The following is a 13050-nucleotide window of genomic DNA, read 5'->3' as shown; positions in this document are numbered from 1 at the left end:
CCCTGTCTTAGACGCATGGAGGAGTCCCTGTTTTAGACGCCCATGGAGGAGTCCCTGTCTTAGACGCATGGAGGAGTCCCTGTCTTAGAGGCCCATGGACGATAGCCACACAACTGGAAGCTCATGTGTCTCTCTCCCCAGATGTGGACCAGCTTGTGAAGTGCTCCCACGAACGCTCCATCCACCTCTTCATCGACTCACTGCTGAATGAGGAGAACCCCAGCAAGGCCTACCGGTGCACCTCAAAGGAAGCCTTTGAGAAGGGGCTGTGCCTGAGCTGCCGGAAGAACCGCTGCAACAACCTGGGCTATGAGATCAACAAGGTCCGGGCCAAAAGGAGCAGCAAGATGTACCTGAAGACTCGCGCCCAGATGCCCTACAAAGGTAGGCCGGGCGCTGCTGTACCAGGGAAAAGCAGGAGGCCTGTTTTGGCCACGCCTGTGGCGTCATGCACACTCGTCTGTCTGTCGCAGCAGAGATAGCAAAGTGATGCAGGAAACCCTCGTTGTGAGAGGGAGAGAGCCACTCTTCTCCATTCCCCTAATTGCCAAGGCCAGGGAGACCCTGTTCTCATCCTCTACTGCTTTCCCAAGACATAGCAGAGAGCTGGATCAGAAGTGGAGCAGCCAGGACTAGAACCGGCGCCCATATGGGATGCCAGCGCTGCAGGTGGCGGCTTTGCCCGCTACACCACAGCGCCGGCCTCAGTTTGCCATTTCTAAACTTGGCTCTGCACAAAGGCAAGAGCCATCTGTATTCTAAAGTGGAGCTGACCTCGAGCATGAGAATATACCAAACCTTCTAAGATAGCTCCATTTTGCCATGAATTTGTTTCCCCACTTGGATTTCAAGTTTGACCTCTTGCTTAGGGCAAGACCTAAAGGAGCGGAGTTGGAAATGGGAGAGGAGTAGGCGGAGAGCAGGGGCAGAGAGGCACATGTCAGGAAAGCAGGCTTCCGTGCAGTCCAGGGGCAGCCCGAGCAAGGGAACAAATAAAGAATAACTTCCGGGCCGGCGCCGCGGCTCACTAGGCTAATCCTCCGCCTTGTGGCGCCAGCACACCAGGTTCTAGTCCCGGTCGGGGCGCCAGATTCTGTCCTGGTTGCCCCTCTTCCAGGCCAGCTCTCTGCTCTGGCCAGGGAGTGCAGTGGAGGATGGCCCAAGTACTTGGGCCCTGCACCCCATGGGAGACCAGGATAAGTACCTGGCTCCTGCCTTCGGATCAGCGCAGTGCGCCGGCCACGGTGGCCATTGGAGGGTGAACCAACAGCAAAGGAAGACCTTTCTCTCTGTCTCTCTCTCACACTGTCCACTCTGCCTGTCAAAAAAAATTAAAAAATTAAAAAATTAAAAAAAGAATAACTTCCTATTTTTAAGATTTGTTTTCTTTGAAAAGCAGAGTCACAGAGAGAGAGGGGAAAAGAGAAGAAGAGAGAGATTTTGCATCTGCTGGTTCACTCCCTGAATGGCTGTAACAGCTGGGGCTGGACCAGGTCAAAGCCAAGAGCAAGGAGCTTCATCTGGGTCTCCCACCTGGGTGCTGGGGCCATCTTCCACTTGCCTTCCAAGGCATATGAGCAGGGAGCTGGATGAGAACTGGAGCAACTGGGATGCAAACCCAGCTCTGATAGGGGATGCTGGTGTCGCCCGCAGCGGCTGAACCCGCTGTGCCATGAGGCAAGCGCCACTGGAGAACTTCCCAAGGGAACAACGCATCTGCTGTAGGTGCCCAGACGTAAATGTGGCTTGTTGGAATGTGCACAGGTACATTTGGTGGCATGGAGGCTGGAGCCTCTGTCCTTCAAGGAACCCCTTTAGAGAGGCGGGAGGGAACCCTGGGATCCCCTGACTTTTCAGAACCAGGAAGTGTGTGTATGGAAAGGGCTTCTTTTTTTTTTTTTTTTTTTTTTTTTTTTGATGACAGATTTTTATTAAATGGAAGACACGGGAGATGGGGCGAGAAGTGGCAAGCACAGCCACGGGAGAGCAGGCATTCCTGGCTACGGGAACAAGAAGTTATGAAATCTAGGATTAGGTTCTCCTGCTTAGCTCTGACACTCAGGAAGGTCCTCTCCGTGGCACTCGCTCTCACCAGTGCTGGCATGAATGCATGTGCGCTAGTTCAGTTTGGCCAATAGTTCTTCTAGTTCAGGCCGGGCTTTGAACCGTCCTTTGAAGTCTTCTTCGGTGTGCTCCCTCACTGACAGTCTGACTCCTTCAGGAAGATTACTCTGGATTATTTCCAAGAAAATCTCTGCAAATGTAGCACTCAAACCGCTGATCTGAACCACTCGCTCGTGTGTGGTAAGGACTGAGTCCACGAACATTTTGGTGCCTTGATCCTGCAGCTGCAACACCTCCATGGTTTTGGTGGGCATCGCGTAACTTTCTTCAACTTTAATGGAAAGCTGGTTGCAGAGGTTGTGAATGTATCGGGCGTAACTCTCTGCCAGGGTCATGTCGTAGGCAGTGAGGTGAACGTTTAAAACCCCATATTCATAATCTGTCCCCAAATTGATGGGTCTCACTTCTACTTTTCCCCTCTTCTTCTTGGGCTCCTGAGCTTTAATTAGGTGCTTGTATCGTCCAATGCCATGGGTGGGTTTTGACTTGTAGTGCCGACTGGTGCTCAGTAGAATGCCACCTGCAGAATAAATGGGATTCTCTCCTGAAGTTCTGACTCTTAAGAGGGAAACCACTTGCTTAAAAATGATATTGCTCCTCAGGCACAGCACCTTTCCCAGGGTTCCGCTCATCCTTTCCTGCTGCGACCTCTTAGCTGTGGAAACCGAAGGTCCGCGCCAACAGCCGCGATTCTGGGACGTCTGTAATCGCTGCCGGCCTTGATCGGAAAGGGCTTCTATCTTGGAGACAGAAGCCCTCACTCACCTGGGCAGCCCGCCCTTCCAACTCCAGGGTCACCTGTGCAGGGTCACCTGGAGCTCCCAGCTTCCCCCACGCTGGCCTCTAGTGCTGCCTCCCAGGGCTCCGTTTGACTGCGAACTCATATCCTCTTCTCTCTTAGTAGCTGTGAGGATTTTATTTTGTTTTGTTTTCTTTTGTTTTGTTTATAGCCAGTATCTGGCTGTTATTTTTGTTGTCAAAAGAGAAATTTGTAAACAAAGTAGGGGTTGTTGTTGGAAGCTCCCCATCAATGCAAGGTCCTGGGAATTGGTTCATCAGAGCAAACCACTCATGCAGCCCACAGCTGGACTTTGCCAAATTCTAAACCATTAACATTATGACATCTGTGTCCTAGCTGAAGAGAAAGTATGTTTAATAGACAGCAATATAAGTGAGAAGTAAGAAAACATGTGGCCAACTATCTGGAGATACAGAAGAAAAAGCATCAATATAACTCTCTTTTTTTTTAAAAGCAGATTATTTATTTGAAAGATAGGGAGAGAGAGAGAGACAGAGAGAGACAGAGACAGAGACAGAGACAGAGAGTGAGCTCTCATCCACTGGTTCTCTCCCCAAATGCCTTCAATGGCCAGGATTGGGCCATTGGTCAAAGCTGGGAGACCGGTGCTCCATCCAGGTCTCCCACGTGGGTGGCAGGAACCCAGTGACTGGAGCCATGGCGGCCGCCTCCCGGAGTGTGCCTTGGCCCAACCTCACTTTCCTCTGTCATGTCATAGCAGCTGCGTTCCAGGCCTGCTGTTTTCTCTTTCAAATAAAGAGGAAACACAAGGTGGTCTGACTGGAAGGAGCTTGCAGTCAAGGAAGGGGGTGGGGTGGACAAAAAGCTGGTGAACAGGAAGAAACACCCACCCATCTTGCAAGGGCACAGGTGCCGGATGCGCTTGCGCGGTGCAGGTTGCTAAAGCAAAAAAATGCCCAAGACAAGGTGCAACTCGGGACTTTTCAGTTTAACCTTCCCAGGAGCCCAGCAAAGACTCCTGCCTCCGCTGGGCATGCTCCAAGCACACTTTTCTGTGAGGGTATAGAATTGAGGCTCTGGATTTTTCTAGGTGTGAACACTTTGTGTTCACGAGCAAACCTTCCTGAGCCAGGCAGACACTGTGGAATGAGCGTGCTCCCTGTGAGTCTCCGGCGAGATGCGTGCCGGGGGCCTGCATCACCCAACTGTGGGCCGTGGGGTTTCTATAAAGACTGACGGGCACTCGCCCTGCCTTCCTCCCCTACAGTCTTCCATTACCAAGTAAAGATCCACTTTTCCGGGACCGAAAGCCAAACGCAGACCAACCAGGCCTTCGAGATCTCTCTGTACGGCACCGTGGCCGAGAGTGAGAACATTCCCTTCACCCTGTGAGTAGTCCCGGGGCTCTGCCTGCCACGCGTGGGCTTGAGTCTGAGAAACAGAAGGGGATGTTGTACCAGAAAACAGGCTCTGGATGGAGAAACTGGGCCTTCGCTCTGTTTTGTGTTGGGAAAGAAAATCCTCTCAACTGGGGCCATCTTGTTTTCTTTCTTTTTTAAAAGATGCATTTTATTGAGTTGAAGGCAGAGTTATGGGGGAGGGGGAGAGGGAGAGGGAGAGAGAGAGAGAGAGAGAGAGAGAGAGAGATCTTCCATCCACTGGTTCACTCCCCAGATAACCACAACGGCCAGGACTGGGCCAAGCCAAAGCCAGGATGTAGGAGCTTCTTCTGGGTCTCCCATGTGGATGCAGGGGCCCAGGTACTTGGGCCGTCCTCTGCTGCTTTCCCAGGCTCATTAGCAGGGAGCTAGATCAGAAATGGAGCAGCTGGGACTCAAACCAGTGCCCATATAGGATGTGGGCACTGCAGGCAGAGGCCAGTGCCTGCTCATTTTACTTTCATTTACTATCTATAATTTTTCCTTTCCTGAATCATTTTGCATTTGCTTTTTCCTCTTATACAATTATTTAAAATAAACAATAATTAAATCCCCTGAAAAGACTTGACATTAAAGAAAATGGACAACAGGAACAGGAAATCACTCTATAAATGTAAATGTAAGACATACAGAAAATACATATAGTAAAAACCATGACATATTACTGATCAGAGGAATGCAACATTAAGTCAAGTTTATGATCTATTTTTATAAGTAATAAATGAACAGATTTTTTAAAAAAATACCCAGTGCTGGAGTGGGCAGCAAGCCTAGTGGTTCAAATGCCGATTAAGATGCTTGCATCCCCCGGTGCCTGGGTTTGATGCCTGCCTCCAGGTTCCTGTTAACCCAGATCTTGGCAGGTGGTGGTGATGGCTCAAGTAACTGAGTCCCTGCCACTCCCGAGGGAGACCTGGATTGGGGTCCCAGCTCCTGGCTTTGGCCTGGCCCAGCCCCAGCTATTGCAGACAAACATCTGGGGAGTGACCCAGTCATCGGGAGCTCACTGCGTATCTCTCTTACTCTCTGTCTCTGCCTCTCTGACACTCACCTAAAATAATAAGATGTTTATGATATGAGAAAAGAATAAAATAGCACACTGAGTGTTGATGAGATGTGGATGGGGTGCTTGTACCCACCCCTGGGTATGCCAGCCACTAGAGAGTGTTCAGCTAAGGAAGGCAGTGTGGCAATATTTCCATAGGCCTGAAAGGTTGTTACATGGGATGCGGCTAACTTTTTTCTAGTATTCATCTTGAAGAAGCAGTCAACAGAACTTTAAAAAGCACTGTCTGGTGTGTGATAACATTTATTGCCTTGGTCCACATAACGCATCCATTAGAAACCAGAGATCCAACGTGGAGTCCATGGTTAAAGGAACTGTGGTTGAAGAAGTCAATAAAATCAACCTAGCTTTTAAAAAACTATAATGACAGAAAAGTCAGGAAAACATGGCGGAGCAGAACATAGGAAAAATAGAGGATTGTATTGTATACTGTGATTGCGATGAGCTGAAAGTGTATTTAGAAATCAGTAAGAGGGATACATGAAAATGGAGAACTGGCTAAAGGACTTCTTGTCTCTTAAGAGTTGTATTAATTGGCTCATGCCATTGGGATAAATGTTGGAATGGATTAGAGGGGTGTGGCTGTGTTTAAAATACATTCTGCCCTTGTCATTCACCTTGAGCAACGGCCATTTCTCCGTGTTGTAGGTATCACCCAATCAACAAGGCCATTTGCAAAGTGAAGACATGGGGCAGGAGGGGGAACCCAGCCGAGTTCTAGAACTAACCGAATCTGTTGCCTTGTGTCCAGGCCCGAGGTGTCCACCAATAAGACGTACTCCTTCCTCATCTACACGGAAGTGGACATTGGGGAGTTGCTGATGATGAAACTCAAGTGGAACAGCGACTCCTACTTCAGCTGGGCCGACTGGTGGGGCAGCCCCAGCTTCACCATTGCGAAGATCAGGGTGAAGGCAGGAGAGACTCAGAAAAAGTAAGCCCATCCATTCTCCCCATCGGCTTCAGACTCGCTCGCTATCCAGGGGTAGCATTTCCGCAGCCTTCAACGTTCAGGCCAAACCTTAGCAAGCCTTGCCGGTGGCACTATATACATGTCCTACATCATTATACTTAAATGTTCAAATAGACATTTGTTTATTTGACAGGCAGAGCGACAGAAAATGAGAGGGGGCGGGGGGAGAGATCTCTCATCCACTGGTTCACTCCCTAACTGGTTACAATGGCCGGGGCTGGGCCAGGCTGAAGCCAAGAGCCAGGAACTCCAGCTGGGTCTCCCACATGGGTGGCAGAGGGTCAAGCACTTGGCCCATCTTCTGCTTCTTTCCCAGGCATGTTCACAGGGAGCTGGATAGGAAGCGGAGCATCAGGGACTGGAATCGGTGCCCCAATGAGATGCTGGCCTGACAGGTGATGGGTTCACCTGCTGTGATATAGCACTGGCGCCACCTAGAACTTTCTGAAAGAGTGTTCTTTCATTATCATCCTGGGGGCAGGGGGAGCACCAGTATTCCTGCACTTCATGAAACTGAATTGGCCGCAGTGATTCGGAGTGTGAGCTGTGTTGATAAGTCAGGAATGTCAGCATCTCATTTCACGCTGTTTCTTGCAAGCAAAAAATGGTTATGGAAAAAACCTGAGAGAGGCTATTTTGCCATTTAAAGATGGTAACTAGTATCATCAGTGTCTCGAAGATGGCCTCACTGTACGTCTCAGCCCCAGCCCACATGGATACAAGCTCATGGGAAAGTCTTCTTGTGAGAAACTATGAGTGGGTTTCAGAAGCTTTTTCTACACCAAAATACACTTATCTGTCAATTCCATCTTCCACGGACATTCTGATGTACACACATATAAAATTAACTACATATAGTTCCATGCAAGATTGAATAAACTTTTATACCAAAGTGCAAAGTTTTGCAAACCGTAGTGTGCTAGTATTAATAAAAGTAATTCTTCAAATGAGAATTGACAAATTATTTTTCCTTATCCATTGCTTTTTAAAAAAATATTCGGGCCGGTGCTGTGGCACAGTGGGTTAAAGCCCCGGCCTGCAGTGCCAGCATCCCATATGGGCATTGGTTAGAGTCCTGGCTGCTCCTCTTCCAATCCAGCTCTCTGCTATGGCCTGGGATAGCAGTAAAAGATGGCCCATGTCCTTGGGCCCCTGCACCTGCATGGGAGACCCAGAAGAAGCTCCTGGCTCCTGGCTTCAGCTCAGCTCAGCTCTGACCATTGTGGTCATTTGGGGAGTGAACCAACAGATGGAAGACCTCTCTCTCTCTCTCTCTCTCTCTCTCTCTCTCTCTCTCTCTGTCTCTACTTCTCTCTGTAACTCTTTCAAATAAATAAAATAAATCTTTTAAAAATATCTATTTTAAAGCGTGATAGAGAGAGAAGGAGAGCTCTTCTTATCTGCTAGTTCCACTCCCCAAATGGCCACAAGATCCTCAGCTGAAGCCTACATCCGGGTCTCCCACAGGGGTGCAGGGGCCCAAGCACTTGGGTCATCTTCCGCCACTTTCCAAGGTACATCAGCAGGGATGTGGAATGGAAGCAGAGCAGCAGGGACTCAAATTAGTGTTCTGACATGGGATGCTGGCCCCAAACATTTGCTTTTATAACAACAACAACAACAACAAGATATTGCACGTGGAAAAGCCAGGTAGAGACTGAATTTCTCTAGCCAGACTAGCAGAATGCTAAACCCCTAGTTCTCCAGTGCAGATGGAAAGGGTATGAACTTGACCTTGACCATCTCTGGGTGAGAGCCTTGTGACTTTAAGGCTGACCTGCTGTCTGCAGGCTGCTCTAGATTGATTAGCTCACTCGCTGAAGCTGTGCGATCCAGATGCGGTAATGACGGGCATCTCAGAGCAGAGTGGCCAAGTGGGAGGTGGCAGGCCCCACCTGAACAGCTGTGCATGTCTGAGCTGTGGCCTCTGCTGCTCTGTGTGACCTGTGCCCATGCGTTCTCTCCCACAGGGTGATCTTCTGCTCCAGGGAGAAAGTGTCCCACCTGCAGAAAGGAAAGGCGGCCCTGGTGTTTGTGAAATGCCACGACAAGTCTCTGAACAACAAGTCAGGCTGGTGAGTGTCCCGGCAGCGCCCCCTGGGAAGACTGGGCTGCCCCTCTCGGGGCACTTGCGCAGCTGGACAGGTGCTGTCTTCAGAGCCTAGAACAGAGTAGTCGCGGCTGTGGCTTTGCGCACAGTCCAGGATGCATCGGGGGAGTCAGCTGCCCCACTCTATCTGCCGCAGCCACACCGGTGCCCGCAGACTCCAGCCTGGGGAGCCAACAGGCAGGTGCAAGGCCCCATCTGAGACCCCGCAGAGATGGGGAGCCGAGGGGGTGAGAGCAGGGAGACGGCTCTCTTTGCTGTCTCAAAACAACCCCTGGGCTTTGCCACCTGACCTTCAAGGCTAATCCGTGCGGCAGCTGTCAGCTGAAATTTCCAGCGCGTCAGTGCCAAGTGGAGAGCAAGCATGTGACTCTCCTGTCCCCTTGCTGAATTCCCGGGCTGTGCCGTTCGCATTCCTCCAGTGGCTGCCCTGCCAGATGCCCGTGCTAATGGGTACAGGTAGGCAAGGGGGGAAACAGTACCTCCGTCCTACAAGCAGGAAGCACAGCAAAGCCACAGGATCACCTGGAAATGGGCTAAGCACTTCCCAGTTCCACTGTAGACAGAAGTACACAGGAAGAATCGTCTGCTCGCCAAAAGTACATGAACGTCTCTTTGTGGAGCGGCTCTGTTGTTGTTAGTTTCTACTTTATAATACAGTTTATATGTGTTCCCCATCGATGGATTAGGCAAAACAGACATCCAGAAAAGAAAATTAGTGGGACTCCATCATCCGGGGACAAGCTAAACTGATATTTGGATTTACATCCTCTTGCACTTTGGCTACGTATGTAGAGTGTTATTTTTCATCTTTTACCAAAAATGGAATTATGGCACGTGTGTACTTTGAGGGGTAAGGTGAGGCCTGCTAGATCAAAAAACCATTAGTGTGAGAGCCCTCGGGATGCACTCTGAGTGGCGCACAGTACCTGGGTGGAGGCAGGCAGGGGAGTTCAGTGCTTGTCTAAGTGCAGGCTTTGCACTGTTCCTCATCACAAGCCTTCAGGAGTTTTACCTTTGCTCAGGGACTCCCACAGGAAGGTTTATACACACATGTATGCCTCACACGGCTAACACACAGGTCCACGTCCCTTCTCCCCAGCTTCACCACAGCTTTACAACCCCCCCCCCCCCATTACATGCTTACACAGCACCACTGGTCTTATCGGTTACGTGAGTTTTAGGAATTTCTCTGAGAAAGCCTTCCAGCACATTCTTTACCCCGTTATAGGATTATTGATACCACAGGTATTTAGGCAGCTGTTTTAGAAAAGATTTATTTATTTGAAAGGCAGAGTGACAGAGAAAGAGGGAGACACACATACACACACACATGATGGGAAGAGATGGAAAGAGAGAGAAAGGGAGAGAGGGGGAGAGAGAGCGAGAGGGAGTGAGACAGAGATCTCCCACCCATAAATGGCACAACCACCAGGGCTGGGCCAGGCTGAACCCAGGAGCCCAGGACTCATCTGGGTCTACCACGTGTGTGGCAGGGGTCCATGCACTTGGGCCATGCTCCAACGCTTCCCCAGGTGCGTTAGCAGGGAGCTGGATGGGGAGTGGAGCTCCTACAGGGGACGCTGACATCGCGGGCAGCGGCTGAACCTTCTGGCCCCTAGGCAGGGTCTTGTTCCTTGCTTCCTGCCTCGCCTTCTTTGTTTGATGCATCTGACCTTGCCCTAGGAGGTAATTATGAATCAGACGAGCAGTCTTTTGCAGTTGATTTCTTCTGAGGATACAAGCAATCGAATGAAAGGTTCTCTTGTCTTGCATCCTCTGTTAACTCTACACAAGTGTCATGCCACGTGAAAAGCCACAGAACAGCCTTCTTGTCTGACACATGGGAAAGTCAGGAATCCCCCTAAAAGCTGCCATCAGCAGGCTCAGCCCTCTGAGCCAGGCGCTGCTTATCGGGACGTGACTAGACAGATGTCCTGGGCGCCGCTGCCTTCTCTGAGCCATCTCCCATGGCTCCCTGGGGCTTCTCCTCACAACCTTTGGCCCTGAATTTCCGGTTGAAAACCTTTTCATCATAAAAATGGTGTGTGTGTGTTTGTGTGTGTGTGGAGGAGGGGCGGTTAGCAAAACAGCAAGCAGATCATAAATTTCTCTTCTTCCTTTGTCTTTTTTTTTTTTTCAGAAACTGAGAAAATCTACAGGCAAAAAAAGAAAAAAAACAAACAGCATATGAACTCGGGAAGCATGAAGCAACTTTTACACAAGATGCCTGGTGCTTTGGGTGTTGGAAAGGGGATTCTCTTGAATGTTATCCCAGCTCTATCCTTGTTAGTTGCTTTTAGGAGACAGTTTTGGATACTGAAATGTGGCTAATTCCACATGAGGAATACAGTGGCCAAACAGCACATTCTGCAAACTTCAGAGACAGCAGCTATGACGAGCACTGCATTAGGTTCTTTGCCAAAAACATAAGGATAGTTTGGGTCTCTAGTTAAACAAGGTTCCTTCACGGGGCGCGATGGCCATAGCCTAGGACCTGCTATTTAATTGGGATTCTAGACTCTCTGGATTTACGCTGTCTCGAGGTTTTCTCTTAAATCTGAATCTAAGAAATGGTTTTCTGTGCCATGAGTCAGACCTATTTACTTAGCAGTAAAAATACCTGACTTTTTCCAGTGGTTCTTTCCTGGGCCATTAGGATGTGGCCCAGGAATGAACCAGGATGGGAAGAGAGGGACAGAGAATGGGGCTGACGGAGCTGAGCTTCTAACCCGTCTGTGCTGCCAGCCAGCATTAAGACAGTTAAAAGGGCAAGGAGACACATAACTTAGATCAAGTAATTCCTAATGGGCTTTGCTGTTCATTGCTTCATCTTTCTCTTCCTCCCTCCCCTCCTCCTCCTCCCTCCCCTCCTCCTCCTCCCTCCCCTCCTCCTCCTCCTGTTTTTCTTGTCTCATGATTTGATTTTCATAATGTCGGGTAGCTGGTGGAGATGAACCTGTGATACTCAGCTATCATAAACCGAGTGGTGCAGAGAGAAAATGACACCATCATTGTATTGTGTGATTCTGCAAATTCTTTTCATGGATTTGAAATCATTTAATGCCCAATCGTTAGCGTGCAGTTCTAGGCTAATCTGCATCACTCTTCAGTTATCTTTTGAGTGCGTGTCTTTTGTTTCGGGCTTGGCCAACGAAGCGTGTATTCGAGTTCAACTTTTGCAGCATGCACACTCTCACAAACTTTTCTCAAGGGCCGTACTGAGCAAACAGCTGGAAACGTTACTGGGCGAGACGCACGAACAGTGCTCACACACCACCGTGTGCAAGGCAGAGGCCTCTCCACCAAGGCGGCAGCTGCCGGAGAGAGCCTGAGCAATTATTGATGGACTGTGGACCTGGTCTCCTAGTTTTCGGATGCTCGTCTACATCTTAATATAAAGCAATGAAGAAGTCAACTAGCTCAGAGGCTCTTGCTGGGGACCGACTGGGAACGTGTGTGTATCGGCACCCCTAGCCCCCACAGGGAGCCCACGTGTGTGCTCCTCGGGCACCCTGGTTTGGAAGGTGGCCTGCCATGGATGCCCTGTGCCAGGAATTTTAGGAGAGAGGGTTGTGTGTGGGTGGGTGTCACGTAGGACAAATGTTGTGACTGTCGCCATCAGGCTTGGAATGAATTCCCTCTCCAAATAAAATTGATGTGTTGTCTGTTACTGGCATTCCCCTAGTATTGCTACCACATTCACTTCCTGGATTTGGGTTTGTACTGCGGGTGCATCAAAGATTCTTCCAATGCCCACACGGCACTGGGAACTCTGGCTTCTAAAGACTTGGCTATCGATATTGGCGACGCTATGGCTTCAAGTTTTATTTATTAGCTATAAATGTATGTGTGGGTGTGTAGTGGGCTGTGTAGATAGTGGGAAGGTTATCATGGCTACCTGCCTTCGCGGATGTGTGGTGCGTACGTCATGGGTGTCTTTCAGCAGCGTTGGTCTCGTAATCCAATGAAATGGGCTTTTTGAAAAAAAAAGGAAGAAATTTGCTTACCTATGTGATAAATTGGAATTTGCTTTTAATAAAATGGACATTTTGTTACAACACTAAGTCATCACGTTGTATCATTTTAGCCACCCCCCCCCAACCACCAAAAAAAAAAAAAGTCAATTTATGCTTAGGGACAGACTCATGCAGCAAGAATTGACTGAGTAACCACTCTAGGTGGTAAATAACAGATTCTAGGAATGAAATTGCACAGTTAAAAATACAAACTTGTATAAAACTATACAGAGCCTTTGATGTCCTTCAATCTAACTATAGAGGAAAACAGTATAGAATTTTCCCTGAATGAAATACACTAGCACTCTCCTTGCCTGCAATGTGCTTTTTCCTTCTCCTCCTCTTCTTCTTCTTCTTCTTCTTCGCAGTGTGCATTATCACAAGTGCACAAGTGAAACATTAAATCAGTATAAAATATTGTGGCCCCTTTCTGGCATAAACAATCACTATTTCTGAGGTCTCACTGTTAGCTACACTGCATGCGGCACTTGTGCAAAAAAAAAAAAAAATGAGTGTTTGGGAGTGGGAGGAGACATCTTCTCGACCTTTGCTTTGATGACTC

General features: G+C 49.1%; 2 protein-coding genes across 2 annotated transcripts in view; one reads left to right on the top strand and one right to left on the bottom strand.

Moving 5' to 3' along the window:
• Positions 1 to 12433, top strand: part of LPL (lipoprotein lipase) — a 28248-nt gene extending 15815 nt beyond the window's left edge. The window contains 5 exon segments of the mRNA NM_001177330.1: positions 142 to 384; positions 4152 to 4272; positions 6141 to 6323; positions 8333 to 8437; positions 10613 to 12433. Of these exon segments, the coding sequence (NP_001170801.1) occupies positions 142 to 384; positions 4152 to 4272; positions 6141 to 6323; positions 8333 to 8437; position 10613 (653 nt within the window). The 3' untranslated portion in view covers positions 10614 to 12433.
• On the bottom strand, positions 1886 to 2843 carry LOC100340423 (large ribosomal subunit protein mL48). The gene has a single exon (XM_017347278.3). The coding sequence runs from the start codon at positions 2754 to 2756 to the stop codon at positions 2118 to 2120; it is 639 nt and encodes a 212-aa protein (XP_017202767.1). The 5' UTR covers positions 2757 to 2843; the 3' UTR covers positions 1886 to 2117.
• Positions 12434 to 13050: the final 617 nt, after the last annotated feature.

This window comes from Oryctolagus cuniculus, chromosome 8, assembly GCF_964237555.1.
Source record: "Oryctolagus cuniculus chromosome 8, mOryCun1.1, whole genome shotgun sequence".
NCBI lineage: Eukaryota > Metazoa > Chordata > Mammalia > Lagomorpha > Leporidae > Oryctolagus > Oryctolagus cuniculus.
Note: the sequence above shows the minus strand (reverse complement) of the source record. Positions and strands in the feature narration are given on the sequence as shown.